The sequence below is a fragment of the Phaseolus vulgaris genome, chromosome 2 (genome assembly GCF_051622355.1).
Source record: "Phaseolus vulgaris cultivar YP4 chromosome 2, ASM5162235v1, whole genome shotgun sequence".
Classification (NCBI taxonomy): Eukaryota; Viridiplantae; Streptophyta; class Magnoliopsida; order Fabales; family Fabaceae; genus Phaseolus; species Phaseolus vulgaris.
The window spans coordinates 30,807,133-30,823,446 of NC_143499.1; the positions used below are offsets into that span (position 1 = coordinate 30,807,133).

At 30.2% G+C, this 16,314-nt stretch overlaps 3 protein-coding genes across 9 annotated transcripts; all 3 read right to left on the reverse strand.

Annotated features, from left to right (window-relative positions):
* Window positions 1-2,262: 2,262 nt before the first annotated feature.
* On the reverse strand, window positions 2,263-2,882 carry LOC137809359 (ethylene-responsive transcription factor ERF026). The gene has a single exon (XM_068610482.2). The coding sequence runs from the start codon at window positions 2,829-2,831 to the stop codon at window positions 2,325-2,327; it is 507 nt and encodes a 168-aa protein (XP_068466583.2). The 5' UTR covers window positions 2,832-2,882; the 3' UTR covers window positions 2,263-2,324.
* A 2,216-nt stretch (window positions 2,883-5,098) lies between these two features.
* Window positions 5,099-7,504, reverse strand: LOC137811385 (centrosomal protein). Its single transcript, XM_068613098.2, has 2 exons — window positions 7,270-7,504; window positions 5,099-5,538 (listed from the first exon to the last, which is right to left on the reverse strand). Exons 1-2 carry the CDS (start codon window positions 7,444-7,446, stop codon window positions 5,353-5,355), a joined length of 363 nt encoding a protein of 120 aa, XP_068469199.1. The 5' UTR covers window positions 7,447-7,504; the 3' UTR covers window positions 5,099-5,352.
* Window positions 7,505-8,485: 981 nt separating this feature from the next.
* LOC137811387 (anaphase-promoting complex subunit 8) lies at window positions 8,486-13,106 on the reverse strand. 7 transcript variants are annotated; one of them, XM_068613100.1, is made up of 6 exons: window positions 12,913-13,106; window positions 12,683-12,796; window positions 11,947-12,161; window positions 11,498-11,804; window positions 8,756-10,006; window positions 8,486-8,671 (listed from the first exon to the last, which is right to left on the reverse strand). In XM_068613100.1, the coding sequence occupies exons 3-6, from the start codon at window positions 12,030-12,032 to the stop codon at window positions 8,573-8,575; spliced, it is 1,743 nt and encodes a 580-aa protein (XP_068469201.1). In that variant the 5' UTR covers window positions 12,033-12,161; window positions 12,683-12,796; window positions 12,913-13,106; the 3' UTR covers window positions 8,486-8,572. The 7 variants fall into 7 exon arrangements, with proteins under 7 accessions (XP_068469201.1, XP_068469208.1, XP_068469209.1 ...); XM_068613107.1 differs by having other exon boundaries at window positions 11,947-12,123; window positions 12,913-13,088; XM_068613108.1 differs by having other exon boundaries at window positions 11,498-11,799; window positions 12,913-13,088.
* Between the last annotated feature and the right edge of the window lie 3,208 nt (window positions 13,107-16,314).

The window sequence follows — 16,314 nt, forward strand, 5'->3', positions numbered from 1 at the left end:
CCTATATACAGAGAAAATTCTTCATTATAACTGTTTTTTTTAATTTATTTTTCTATTTTATCTTTATATCAATATTTTATTATTTTATTTTGGTTATTTCGTCATTTTATAATTACTTAAATTTATAACTTAAAAAAATAGTTAATATTATATTTGAAAGAAATGTTTGAGAGGTCCATTACATTTATTATTCCTAATTACTCTCCACTATTGTAGCAGTTTTAAAATTTATTTAAGAAACAATTTTTATGATTCTCCAATACACATAAACCACTTACCCTACTTTCCACTTTCTCTCTACCTACTTTCCATATTCTTTTTTTATCATACTTCCCACATTTTGTGAAAAACTGATATATTATAAAAAAATTAATAAGAAAAAAAGAGAAAACTGGAGAGAGGAACAATGATTTTACATAATGATGATGATAATGAAATTTTTTATTCATAATATATTATAAATTTATATTATTAATATAAGTGTACGAATAATAACATTATTTATTTGAATTTTAATATTAAACATAGATATATATATATAAATGATAAAAATAAAGAATGCAGGAGAGTGAGAGTATGAGTAGAAAGTGTAAAAAAAGTGAGTGTGTTTGGATTAGGGTATGTTAGAATGAATGTGTGAAGAAAGTTTATTGAGATACGTGAGTGATGTGATGGTTGTAAGAGTATTTTAAATTATTTAGAATAGTGTAAATTTTAAGATTATAAATTTAACATTATATATAAAAAAAGAATAAATAATTATTAATTTTGGGCATATTTTAGTTAATTAAAATAATTTAAAGTTTCATTTATAAATAAAAGAAAAAAAATGAAAAATTCAAAGAAATAATTAAATATAATTTTAAATGTAAGTATAATTTTATTATTTTTCATTTTATTAATTTAAATTAATTTTTTTTACTTAAGTTAATTTTTTTAGATAATTTTAATATTATTTATGATTCTTTAAATTATGTTATGTTATATATGTATATATATATACACAAAATTATTATTATTAATAATTTCCATTATTAATATTATTGTATGAAAAAGTAAGGGCACCATGGTCTTTTAATCTCATTCTACTCTCCTTTCTCTTCAATTATGGGAAGATTTTAAATATCCTTAACTTTTCATTCACTCTCACTCTCAATCTCCCCCTCTCATAAAAGCAAACAAAGATGACACCCATTCATCTTCACCCTCAACCTCTCTCACCCCAAAAAACAAACACACACTAAAATCCATTAAACAAAACGTAGAAGAATACTGAGATTCACTTAAGAGTTTTAACTTACCACTTATTATACACTATAGGATTTGTTCACAATTCTTCTCATTTTAAACGTCAAATATTTGTAAGTGTAGAACAAAAATTAGGTTTGAAAAGTAAAAAATTCCATCTAAATATATGTCCTAAACTATTGATTAAATAACTTCCAAAGTCGGTTATACGTTTGTCTTCTTTCACTTCTGTGTCCCCTCTTGTTTTATGCTTTTGATAATTAATATTAGTTAAAAAGAGACTTCTGAAACAACATACTCAAAAGAAAAATGTTACTCCTAAAATTTTTATTTCAAAGCCTTACACGTCGCCTTACTTGAGAGATCAAAAACATATTTGACCTTTTTATACTATAAAAAAACAAAAGGTCAAAACAGATAAAAAAAAAAGGAAGAAAATATTAGGACCATATATAAATACAAAATTTTAGTTAATATTCAATACCCTTATATTATCTTAAATCTATATAGCTTGGTCTATTTGCAAGTTAATATACCTTTCGCTGATAAATGTTGTCTTCTATTCACCTATTCAAAATAAATAAATATTGTCTCCTATTTAATGTTGATTATTCGAGACCTTGATTTTCGCTGATACGGTATTAATGTCCTTAAATATAAATACCGATAACCAATCTGTTTATACGCAATATCGAGTTCAGTCCATGATGGTACAGTCCCCTAGTTTTAAACATAAGTTAATGAAGCTAAAATCCAAATTTACTCTAACAATCTCCAATTAGCCTAAATATCTCTTAACATTGATTTGATGCATGATGCTATATAGTTGTAAAAAGAGAAGTAACCAAGTTTTAAAAAGTTGTTAAATGATACTTAGAATCAATCTCTTAGATAAGTTTCCAATTTGAATATTATTGATAAAGAAAATGAAATTAAAAAATATCAACTAAAAATAATTAATTAGATTTTCTATTTAAAAATATTAGCCATCGTGAACACTTCATACAACATGATACATTGAAAAGAGTAGCATAGCCCTTGTTGTGAATTCACATAAGCTTTTTGAAGTTCATATGTCAAAAATAACTCCACAAAGTTTCTGCAGCTTGTTTCTCCGGCGAGTTATCAGACGGTGGCGGGCTCATTCTGGGAGGCGACAGAAGCATTCCGCCGGCCATGTCCACCAGCAGACTTGGCATGCCGAAAATGGCTTCCTCGTCCAAGAAATTATTTTCAAACCACCAAGTCGACGCATAATTAGTGTGGGTAGCTTCAGTTTGCGATGCAATGTTGTGGGAAGCTTCAGTTTCAGACTTCATCATTGCGGCTGCAGCGGAGGCAGCGGTGCGGATATCCGCAGGAGAGTTGGTTGCAGGGATTTGATACTTGGTAACGGAGTGAGGGAGGTTGAGAACGGCGGCGTCGCCTTTCAAGGCCAATGCTGCGACGTCGTAGGCGGCGGCGGCCATTTCCGGCGTGGGGAAGGTGCCGAGCCATATGCGGGAGGCCTTGCGTGGCTCGCGGATTTCGGAGACCCATTTTCTTCCCCGGGAACGGATTCCGCGGTAGAGTGGGTGCCTCATGGCGGTGCTGTTCCTTATATATTTAATGCTGTTTATTGGTAAGTGGTGATGTTTGGAGGGACATCATAACTTCCATATATAACAACACCCAAACACATTAGCTAATTCTATTAGTCTATTTATGTTTTAATTAAAAAATTGATTTTTAAGATAAAGACTTAAAAAAAGTAACATTTAAAAAATATGTTAACACCATTCCTAATAAAAATAAGTATATACTTTTTTATCTCATTTTCTTTAACCCTTTATTTTTTAAAATTCTTATCATATGTATAATTTTATTTTTTTGGCATACAAATTCCTCCCGTATGAAATGTTATTAAATTGTCGTAGACTATTTTTACATGACATGGTAAAAAAATTTAATTCATACAAATTCATTATTATGAAAGTTTAATATAATGACACATAATTTAGAAATTAAAATCAAATGATAATTTATATATATATATATTATTTTTTTCTTAAACTATTTATTTTATTGAGATGTATTCTAAAAAATAAAGTCGTGATAAAATTTCAACTTAGAAGAGAAGACCATACATAATATACATCATATGAGTTGATTAAAACTATTGATATCATCAAACGAAATTTGAGATCGAAATAATTACTTTGTTATGAATTATATGTAAATTAACTAAAATTATGATAATCTCAATAACTAACAATTTTTCCCACTCAATCGAGTTTAGTGGAATAGTAAGATACACTTGTACTGTTTTTTTTAATCTTTCTCTTCTTTTGTACAATTTCAAAGTAACGTATATCATTATTCAATATGAAATTTCAGGGTTAATTCAACACAGTGAGTGCAACTTAAGACAACTTTTTTTTATTTTATTTTATTATAAATTAGTCATGTGATGAGCCTTTTCGTCAACATATGTAGTGTTTTTATTTTGTAAAAATTAAAAAAATATTTTTGTTGGCGAATTTATAATTTAAATTTTATTAGTGATTCTCTTGGATTAATGGGTGTCCGCGTTTAGAAAATAATGCGTAGAGTGTGTATAAATAATATTTGATATCTAGAGGAAGAAAGCGAAAAAGAAAAAGAAAATAAAATTATATATATACAGACACACACATACTTTATTGAAGCAGATGCCTTTCTCTTTCCTGCATTTTCAACAAGAAGAGAAAATGAATTGTTCATCTTTTCCCAAATGCACTATAAACGTGGGGAACAATGATATTCACACGTATTTATTCATTATTGTTATTTCTTACATATTAAATTACTTATCATATATATACAATACTGTATTAATTTCTATCTGTATTTTAAATTTAAATTTATAGTAAAATGATTTATTTATTTAAATATTAAATATTTTATAAATTTATGAAAATTAGATATTTAATTTATTGAATAGTTTTTACAATTTAACACACTCTCAAAGAAAATTTAATATATATCTATATAATTACAAAAATATAAATATATTATATTAGGTAAACTTTCAGCTACTGTAGAACTATTTGTCTGATTCTATTACCACACGTTTCACTACTATCCAAACATTTTTGGTATTCTAGGTCCAATTGTCGTTTGTTTCATTGACAACTGAATCTAATACTTTAATATGTTTTCCAACTTTGTTCTCAAGTGCCATGGAAAATCATACGATGGCATTATATATATCAGCAAAAAATGTTTACATAGTGAACCAATCTAATTATGAAATCATTAAGAACATTTACTATTAGAATATTTAATTAGTTCTTAATGTGAAATATTTGTATCTGATTCCTCTACATTGAGATGATGGACTGAGCATGACTTAAACTGTTCTACTAGCTTATCTTACAAAATAATATTTATGTTAATCATTATTTAATATCATAAAACAATTTACGAAAGTAGTTCTTCATTGGGAATTGGATCCAATACAATACTGTATATCATTTGAATCAATTTCAGATCATACACGTATGGCATGACAGTGATTTAAAAATTGAAAAAGAAAACACATACAAAAATAAAGAGAAAAAAAGGGAAAAAAGGGAACTATAATAGTATCCAATTCACAGGCTCATGGCATCTAACTTACCCTTGGACAAAACTCTCTTGGTGAAATTCCAAAAGGGTTGGCCTGGACGCTAGTTCATTCAATAAACCTACTGTCACTATAACTTATTAATATACAATTTTCTTAGGTCAATGCAAGTGGAAGAATTACAGTGTGATTATTAAATGTTATCCGAGACAAAAGGGTGTGATCCTCAAATACAAATAGTCTAGGCTGAAAGAGATGTTCATATCAACAAAGAGAATATTAGATATCCTCTGAAGAATTTGACTAAATTGAATAACAAAGTAAAATGGCTGGTCACTCTTGTCTGGAATGAACGACGGACTTAAATTTCCGCCTAACCAACCCCACTTATAAATAGAGTTCAGTGCTAATGCAAACACATCCAGCAACAAAACACGATTAAATGCAGACAAAACATTACCAAGTTCATAGTGAGTTTTAAAAATCTATATTCACAATGGTGGAGATATGCAACTTAATCACTTCTTCGGCTCCTTGTCAACCTTGGTGTCTGTTTGCTCTGGAATTGGTTGTATTCTGACATAAGGTTTCCTGGTTAAAGTCTCTCCTCTAAGAGCAGCAATATAGCGGTCATTAGTATCCTCCTTCCGCTGTAGTTCTCCAAGGTACTCTGCCAGTCTCTCTTTATTGACTTGCCCCATCATCTGATACATAATTAAATCAACTACATTGTTAGAACTTTCACCAAAGAAAGGAAATTGCCTCAATGAAACAAGTGCGAACTTAACTATTTAATTCAACCTAATAAGTTCTAAGATAAACTGAATTTCTATCACAATCCAAGACAAATCTTGTTGGTCACAGATGTAGGTTTAAAATGATCATGCAGAAATATCAAAATGAATTCTAGATTATGCAAAATGTGGGATCCAATATACATTGACCATTCACCCAATGGTTCTGAACAGTTTACGGCCTCACACCTGCAGGCTCCATATACGTTTAATATTGAAGGAAACAAACCCTTTCGTAAACAAACATGCATAAATATACCACTATAACAGTTAATTCGTTTTGGAGTAGAAAAGTAGTCAAAACGAAGTCGATTGAGTATATATTATTGGACTTTGGCAGACATCGCCCATGGGATCTGAAGACTTGTTTTTGAGCCAAACAGTACACCAGGAAGTTTCACAATTGTTTATCATAATGGTAGTCAGTTGGAGGATACAGGTCCAGATTAAAAATCACAGAACACAGAATGATGGTAAGCACCACCTGACAGCACTAGAAACCAATAACAGAGATTGAGGTATCCCATAAATGAAGATCAGATGGCTAAAGTATTGGAGTTATACCTGTATCTGATCCTGATAGACATGGGATAGTTTTAGAAATGTATCCAAGGAGAATTAAAGTCCAATTTTATTGACTGATGCGTTGGAGATAAGGCTCCAACATTTTGTGTAGAACTAAAATTACACATGGCTCTATGTTTCCCCTGTATCGTTAATGCTATAGTAAATAGTAGGAAATAACTAGCTGAGTAGGACCAATGATGTTTTTTAGACATCCTGAAAGGTATTGGGGAAAGGCATGTAATTTTGAAACAAATATGAAAATAACAAATTCAAATATGTAATAATGCCCTTTGTTCTCATCACAAGTATTGTTTTTGTAAGTGATCACCGTCACCACTGATATAAATTATAATTGTGCATTACAGTTACAGAATAAAAAGAAATGACCAATGTCTCCATAAATATTGTGCATTTATCAAAAATGTTTTTTAAATTTATATTTTTTAAGAGTTTCTTGTATTCCAATATCTGTACTGTATCAGTCATAATAATGTCTATTAAATATCTAGGCTTCTCTTCACAGTGACTCTATTAGCTTAGGAAAAGAAGAAATAAAGAAAATGTAAAACAGAAGGGAATTCTCCCAAAATCCAAATGACTGATTGTGGCTTCTCCTCTCTCCATTGCCCTATTTAATCCCTTCACTCCACTCCCTAGGGTAAATGCAATCTGCATCCCTTCTTCATTCTCTCCACTTCTTCTACTAAATAACTGCCAGTTCATTTGCCATAACCCTCCCAGATGATTTTAATTTCCCCTTGCTCCTTCAATTCCACACTTTATATAGTTTTAAATTGTTATCCACAATTATGGCTCATATAGTTAGGTTAAGGAGCTTCTCCCACGATCAAAGTAACGAATGACATATATCACATCAACACAATAAAACCGCTACAGCGGTACAGTGGATCAATTCTCAGCCAGCAGCCGCAAAAGTATATACTAAATTTGAAATAGTGAATAAAAAAGCACAATAATCCTAATCCTAATCCTACAAGGATTAAACTTTATGCATAAACAAAAAAAATAGAAAAGGATTGGAATAAGGTTTGGAAGGGCGAAGGAGAGAGTTACCAATGATTCGGGACGAGCACTTCTGCGAAGATGGGTCTCAAGCTGCTCGTTGCGCGTGTTAGTGAGTTGCATAACGCCATAGCCTATGACGCCCGGAACGACGCCGCATATGGTAGCGAATGCAAGGAAGAAGGGTTTGGATTCGCGGGTCCTCCTCACGATCCATTTCCACGCCATCTCTCTCTTTCCTCTCGCCGCCCTACGCCCCCTTCTCCAAACCTTATAAGTATTTTTTTTTTCAAAACAACAAATTTATTGTACTATTTTTTTAATTTATTTTTGGTAAAAAAAAGGAAATAACAAGAAAAAGAAAATAAAAATCGTATGCTTGTATATAAATGTTTTATATCAAATATGAATATAAATAAAATGTTGTGTTTGCGTATCAAATGTCAACTGTTAACAAATTACTTTTGTGAAAGGATTATCAAATATCAAATGTTTATAGATTTGGATGAATTTTTGAACAACTTACTTATATAAAGGTTTTATTAAAATTAAAATATTTGAAATTGTAAAAATTTGTAAGAAAAATTGATTATTTAAAAAAGTAAATTATTTGAAAAAATATATATTTTACTCTCTCTTGACGAATCAAACAATTAATTAACACATAAATTTTAGATAAGTAAATTATGTAGATTTAATGAATATCATAAAATATATTTTCCGTATTTTTTTTGTTTACACAACCCTTTGTTAGACCGTCTCGATTTTTTTTTTTATATAGATGGTTATCTTTCAAACCATTTATATCTTGTATAGGAAGTTCTCTGGTCTAGACGGTCTACAAGGACCTTCCTTTTATACAAGATTTTGATGGTCCAAAAACAAACTGTTAAAGTAAACCCAATTGTGACTGTTAATGAAAGTTTTGAGTAATTAGACATGACTTTCGTTTTAGATACATAGCATGTTAAGACTGAATTTCTAGATGCAGACATTCACGACAATCTTTCCATTCTATTAAATACTACATATGCGTTTGTATTAACATCATTTTAAGATATAATAAAACTTATTCTTTATTTTTTTTAAGGATATTTTCAGCAAATAAACAAAGTGACATGATTATATTATTATGCGATGTTGATTATTTAAAATGATTTTTAAATTCACAAATACTCATTCATATTAACACAAATAATGGGAAAGTGTGAATGTAATGAGCCTGCACAAAAAATGAAACAAGAGAAAACAGAATAGAAGACGTGAATTAAGATTGAATTGTAATTTTCTTGATTTCCATTGAGTTTGATTCGTCTATACAAAAAACTCATAACTGTAAAACACATGTGGTTGGTCAAAAGGAAGTAGGAGGAAAATGCTCAACATCCATGGAAGGGAGACCAGACTGTACGGTTCGCATTCCTCTAAGTATACTCTTTGCTGTTTCTCTTTCCTGCAAAAATTAATTAAAACATTTAATGATTTTAGAAGACTAACCAGCTTCAAATTGAAAGTTGAGTAGAATATTTAGACTCACCGGGCCAGTATAATCCAGAAGACGTGTGCAGTATACCTCAGCTTCTTCAAACTTTTTCTGTGCTCTGTAATATTTTGCAAGATAGAGCAAAGCCTCAACCATTTTAGGCCCTTCCCTCTCTTCAGATTCCATCCTCTCTAAGTCCTTTTTGTAGAAAAATGCAGCCTCTTCAGGGCGCCCCAGCTCCGAAAGAAGTCTTGCTAAGTTGTGCAGTGCAATTGCTTCCCTGTCATTACAATTTGCTGCTCTTCTGTAACACTTTACTGCTTCTTCAAGCATGCGTAGTTGATCAGTTTCATAGCACTGTGCCATTGCAATCCACAACCGAGAATCATTTGGCTGCAAGAATACAGATTTTTTGAAGTAATGAAGCGCATAGAGAGGCATGCCCATCATCTCATAAGCCTGTCCTAGTCCATACCAAGCACGATAATCACGTGGGTCAATGTCTACTGCCCGACGATAGGCATCTACAGCAGCAGGAGTGTTTTTCATCTCAACAAACTCATGTCCCATAAGTGTCCAAGCAGATAAGAAATTTTTGTTCAATTTAAGAGCTCTCCTAAAATACACAACTGCCTTTTCATGCTGCCCCTTTAAACTGTAATAATTTCCAATAATACAACAAGATTCAGGTCTGTATTTATCAGTCAAGAATACTCTATGGGCAAGATAACTCAAAGCAGAAAAACATTCCTTTGCATAAAGCACGTTGGAGTACATGTCCATGTCTTCTACTCTGTATGGATCATTACTAAGCAGTTCTTCAAATATTGCTTCAACTTGATCAAATTCTCTCAAACTGTACTGCGCTTTTGCAATTTGTGCCTGTATGTAATTACTATTACCAAAGGTTCCCAGTAGGTATTCATATTGTGACAGAGATTCAGTGTGCATCCTTAATTCTTGGTAAACACTGGCAAGGAAAAAGTCCTTCATCCAATGGCTATTGAGATTAAGACTATTCAATATATCAACTGTTTTGCATAAGGATTGCAGCTCAGTCCAGACATTCCAGTTCCAAGGGTAGCTATTCACAGATTCCACGAGAACTGTTCGGGCAAGGTTCTCACTGCCTTTCTGTTTGAGCACAAGACCATATAAGTACAAACCAAAAGGATCAATTTTACCGTTATTGCGGAGTGTTGACAATTCCCTCTCCAAAGATACTAATTCACGATTGACAGCATCGCTCTTACCCAGAGGCCCCTCAAGTTCTACCATTTCTTCCTCTTTTCGCTTTTCTCCAGCCTGTATAATGTAAAAAAATATGAATATGTAACAATGTAGACTTGGTTATTTTAATTTAGTTTCTCTAAACAGAAAAGTAACAAATGATGCAGAACATATATTACGATCAACAATCTTCTCTATCTATTTATTATCTATCTATTATATATATAAGGATTGATTGGGCTGAAAAATATAAGATCTTGTTCTCAGAAAAAAAATATAAAATGTCTAATTTTAAGAAAATCCTCCAACAATAATTGAATAGAAAGTTGAATAACACATTACGTACAAAGTGGGATCAATATTACATTAAGCATAACCGAAAGGTTCTGCGGTGTTTATGGCTTGCAGGTTAAAAATATATATTTAATGTTATTTAGCTTATCCTTATTGAAGAAAACACACTTTGCAAAGAAATCATTCATTAAGGTGAAATTACAACATAGTTCATCACAATGTTTTAAGTTCCCAATAATGGCCAAAGATACTATAGTGAGGTAGCATATGCCAAGGTAGCTTTTACTTTTAATTTTTGTATAGTTTATATAATGTATATGCACATAAATTCTCAAAAAATGATAACAATAATTGCTAGATAGTTGTATAGCTTTAACATTTTACTTGTACTCTATTTGTCAAACCAGGTGACGCAACATGGCCCCTTTTTTAGTGTGACCCATGCACAATTCCACCCACGATTCAGTGCACTGAATCAAACAATAATCGTGATTCATGCGATTCTGAAAGCTATTCAAACAATACAGGACCAATTCCATAGCCAAAACGAGTGTTGCAACGATTGGTATAGTGGCAGTAGAGAATTGTATGGTATATGATACTTACTACCACCATGATTCTGATATGGGCAATGGAATGATATATAATATAACAACGGTTTTTGTTAAGATAACTATTTTTTTGTAAATTGTGATCATCATCCACTGATCAATGTCTGTAAATACTTTCCATTTATCTAAATTAATTATTTAAAAGCTTATATTAGCATATCATATCATATTTTGAAATTTCAATAGTTTCTTACGCCCCTGTATCTTTGTCGTATCATACCAGTGTTGTAAAAAGATAAAAAAAATGTAAAAAGATAAAAATAGGATAATGACCCTATCCAAAAAACAAACTAATCAATTGCATATTAATTGCAATCTATTTAGAGGATAACACATATCTCCAATCGAAATGGATTTTGCCATGAAATTGAACTGAAATGCATGTACTGTGCCATGTTTGTATACTTTCCCTAACTTCTCATAAACCTTTTGTCTCTACTAGTGTGCACTTATGGAGTTACATTCATCAAAGACGATTTGTTCACCAAAAACATATGAAATGAATGAACTATCAAATTCTCTTCAATACTACAAACAAATTATGGGGAAAGGAACATTCAAATCCAAAATGCATCAGAAGTTTCACTACACACAAACATATAAAATCCTACTAGTAATTATGCAATTCAATACAAATCAAAAGAAAGAACAAAAAACTGACCAGATAGAGAGCATAACAACGTAAGAATACCGACTTTCTTCCATTTTGATTACGAAGAACATGAGCAGCTCGCTTATACTCGCGGCAATCAAAATAAGCCTTTGCCTGAAGGTAAAAATCATCATCTACAAGCTCATCTTCCTCCATCACAGGTGTGGAAACATACGAAACACCCGCAATTGGGGTCACAGTGACATCATGAGTCTTGTACTTCCGGCGAATGCTTGAACTCCCACGCTGAAATCTGGTGTTCGAAGGAGTGAACTTCACAGGGTCATGCTCAATACCCACCAACTGTTCTGCTGCCCTGAAACCACATTTTCATCAGAAAAAACCACCAACTCGCGGAAATGACATAGAAAAGCAAATGGAAACTTCAAAATTCAAACTTAAATGTCTGGTTGAAAACTCCAAATTTTCTTTGAATTATAGGATTTTTGTTCGGATACCATTTGGAAGCAGAGTAGAGACATCGATCGCTTAGTTGGCGAATCGCGACGCGAAGTTCACTTCTGCAACTCTCTTTGGAGCTCATGGCCTTCGGCTGCGCTGAAAGAAATGGAACCGCGCCCACTGCTTTTTTTCAAATTGTTGTCTTCTGTGTCTTTCCTCTCCCTACTTCATTCCTTTAGAAATGAATTGGGAACGTGCATCACAGTCCTCACTAAGCAAAAGTCAAACACTTACAAAACCAATACTCAAAATTTAAGTATGATGAACATAAAGCTTAAACTAAACCAGTAAGGAGAGTGAAAAATATTAAACAGAAACGATCCAGTTCTAATTCCTACCCATCTCCCTCAGTACTGCAACTGGTTACCTAATGACTTCAGAGGCTCACAGTCAAAGATGGTTAATAATGAAAAGTACGTTTGAAATAACCAATTTTCTAAGCAGCTAGCAACCATTCGCTCACTTCCAATTGTTATAGCTCGTCTTATGTTGGCAACGATTACTGAATTGTAAAATAGGGAGACACTCTTAGAATGCTAATTGCAAGCATCTTCATAACCCATTATGTGGACATACAACGCTAAAACAAAAGACAATAAATAAATAGACTTCTCATAGTTGAGAACGAGCTCACACAATTTTTGTTCTATTCAAAAATGGGGGAAACAGTAGAAGCTAAAGCACAGCACATAAACAAAATTAATTAAACTGAGACAACGGTCACATACTTACCGGAGCTTCGTTAGTATCGACTTGGTTGGGTTCTGACACATCCAAACGCTTTGAACCTTTCATCATCGATTTGGGGAAATAGGGCTTTTGCGGTAATTAACGGTTATGCAGAAGCTGGAACAGAAAATTCGACAGTATGAAGCACAGTCCAGATGAAAAACCGAAAAAATAAATCATTTCTCAAAAATAAATGCGTCAATTGGATCCGTTGGATCGAATGAGAAACTCACTTTCAACTGAAAACGTTGGATGGAAATTGATTAGGGTTTTCATTCACATGGAGCACGTGCTCTCCTGGTGGCATGTCGACGCGAGTGAGGGCCACATGCTACTACTGTTTAAGCCCAATAGGGAACACTGAAGTGCCCTTTCCATCATGGCCACTGTTACAATTTGTGTTGTGTTTGAATTAGACAGTGAAGCCAAGTAAATTAGATTATTTGGATTATGATAAGTAAAAAAAAAAGTGAAGGCAAAATTTATGAATGTGATTTGATAGATTTTATAAAAAATAAAATAAAATAATTTTATATACCTATGTATAAAGGGGCTTAACTGCTCTTAATTTTTTTTACTATTTTATCCTTATATTAATATTTAATTTTATTATTGTATTTTTTTTATTTTATCTTTATTTAATAATTTATTGTATTAATTTAAACTGATATTCTTTTTTATTAAAATTGTAGAATTTTAAAATTGATTTAAGAAACAGATTTTATGATTTTTCACTACACATAAGTAACGTATCCTACTTCTCACTTTCTCTCTCCTATAGGTACCTACTTCTCACTCTCTCTCCACTACACATAACACATTCTTTTTTTTTACCATACTTCTCATTTTCTTTTTTCTTTCCTTTTCACTTTCATGTAAAATCATACTTTCATTTCTTTGATTAATCTTTCTGAAACCCTAATTTGACATTTGTTTCATGAAATTGTAATTGAAGTTTGTGACTAGAGGAAACGAAAAGACTCAAAAAAGTTGCGCGCTTCATCACAACAATAGGTAATCTTTATATGCATTTCAATTTGTAAAACACTAATTTGTCTTCTGAAATTGTGATTGAAACATGTGACTAGAGAGATAAGAAAGACTCAACAAGAGGAGACAGAGGTACATGATGAAAGTCATCATAAGACCCTTTTTTGTAACAATTTTATGGATTTAAATGAAATCATACAGAACATTAACTAAACTATATTCTCATTTCCTCACGGAAAAGTTACTTCCAATTTGATTTTTAAGTTTTCTGTCATCACCATTTCTTTATCTTTGCTCTTCCTCTATATTTTCTTCTTTTAGGTTTTGATTTTTGAAATCATCTTAACTTTTCATAAAGTTATGATTTTAGAGACCACCTTCAAAATAGGTTCTCTCACCAGAGAGCATTATGTAGAGAAGGTATGTCATCATGTTCTTAAATCTATGTTTTACATGTTATACTGATATTTTGTTTGTTTTGTATTTGTTAATTGTAGAGAGTTAATATTCATAGCAAAATAGAGGAATCAGAGAAGGAAAAACTGAGTTTCGTTGTCGCGCTCACTCCCCCAATCATAAGGTTCTAACACGAAGGAACATTAGATTTGGGTGCGAAAGATGGGAACAATTTAAACGAGTCTCTATACAGGTCCAAGGGTCCAAGGTGAAGAAGAGAGAAGCAGATTTCATTGCATTTTCTTCTTTTGTATATAATATTTTTCAAACAATTGAGGATGAATTTTTGGTTTATTGTTTAATCGTGTCATATGTATTGTAATGATTGTCATATATTATTGGTTGTTTATAGACCTAATGAAAAATATTGGTTTAATTCCTATCATTGATAAAATATTAAAAATTATTAAAAAAAAAATATGAAACTCAAATTCTATTCAATTATTTTTTTGGTTGAGTTTGTAGTTTTAAATAAATTTTAACTATTACCAAATACATATATTTTTATCCATAATTAATAAAATATTAAAAATTATAAAAAAAATATGAAACTCAAATTCTATTTAATTATTTTCTATCTTTGAGAGACGATTTTTAGTCCAAATAGTAATTTTGAATTTTAAATTTTGAAAATTCATTAATTCTCTTTATCATATGTAACTTTTAATTACCGTTCTCTACTGTTTTATTAACCTACTATTTAACTGTATATTCTTTTACTTTTCATTTTAATGTTATTAATAGATAAATTGTTTTTGAAAAATAAAAAAATACTAAAGAAACAGAAATAAAAAATGCGGATACACAGCCTGTGTTCCCGCTAGTATATATAATAATAATTAATATATATATATAAATTAATTAATTTTAATTAATTATATAATAATTTTAATTATATTATTATTAATATTATTTATTTATTTTATTTATTATAATTATATTATTATTTTATAAATTATTATTAATATTTTTATTTTAATTATCATTTTATATATTTATTATTAATTTATTATTTTAGTAATTATTATTATTTATATTATAATATAAAATTGTGCTCAGTTTCATATGTGCAATTCGTATAAAATGAATTAATCAATATAATAATTATAAAATATATATTTAATATAATATATATTTAACAATAGTTTCCTCTGTTAATTTAAATTGCCGGAATTAGAAGAAATATATTTTGAAGCTTTTGAAATATGTTTTCTTAATATAAATTACTTTTTTTATCGTGACTTTAACTAATTTTTGAAAAATACTAAATGATATTAAACTTCTTGCATCATCACATAAATACGTAAATAAATATAAATATGATATTTGTTAATAATTATCAACTAATAAATTATCATTGTGTTTTAATTTCCTATAATTAAACTCTAAACAAAGTCCTGTAAATAAAACAAAATAGTAATTATAATATCTTTTCATGACTTACAATGTATTGGAATGGTAGAAGGTAAGTGGGTGTTAAACGATATTATATGGGTTGAAGCAAATGGTTTATTAAAGGTTGAAGTATATTAAAGGTTGAAGATATGAGGATTCAAGTTCTTCCTAAATAACTTTTAAATTTGTATAAAACTAAGTAGCATTCCCTTATTCCCTTCACTTTCTTTAATAGAATGGATTTCTTGTAGAAGATCATATAAACGAAAATATCTTTCAAAAACATCTATCTTAAATTTTTCCAAGATGTTTCACAACATCAATATAAATCACATTTTCTGCATTATATTTTCACATCTGTTCCAAATTTTTTAATTCTTAATCTTAATCTTGATAAACATATTACTACTCTTATAAGATTTGAACATACATTTTTTTTATTGTTTTCTTAATTTTGTTTATATTTTTTTATAAAAATGTTTATTCAAGACAAATTTTAATTTTAATTTACCATTCAATTCTCACTCAATTTTAGTTTAATTTGAACCATTAAAATATTTCATCAATTTTATTTCAAAAAATTCCGCATCACATGTCATTATCTAATTAATAATGGATAATTTGGTGAAAAATATTTTTAAATAAGATGTTAAATTTAGTGAATCTTAGGTATGTGGGAAATTTTTTTATGACTACAGTAGCTTTAATACATTAGATAACTTTGACCACTGTTACTATTTATGTTTGTGTTTGTATCATACACACAGAATTTGAAGCTTTTAAGTGCGAACAAA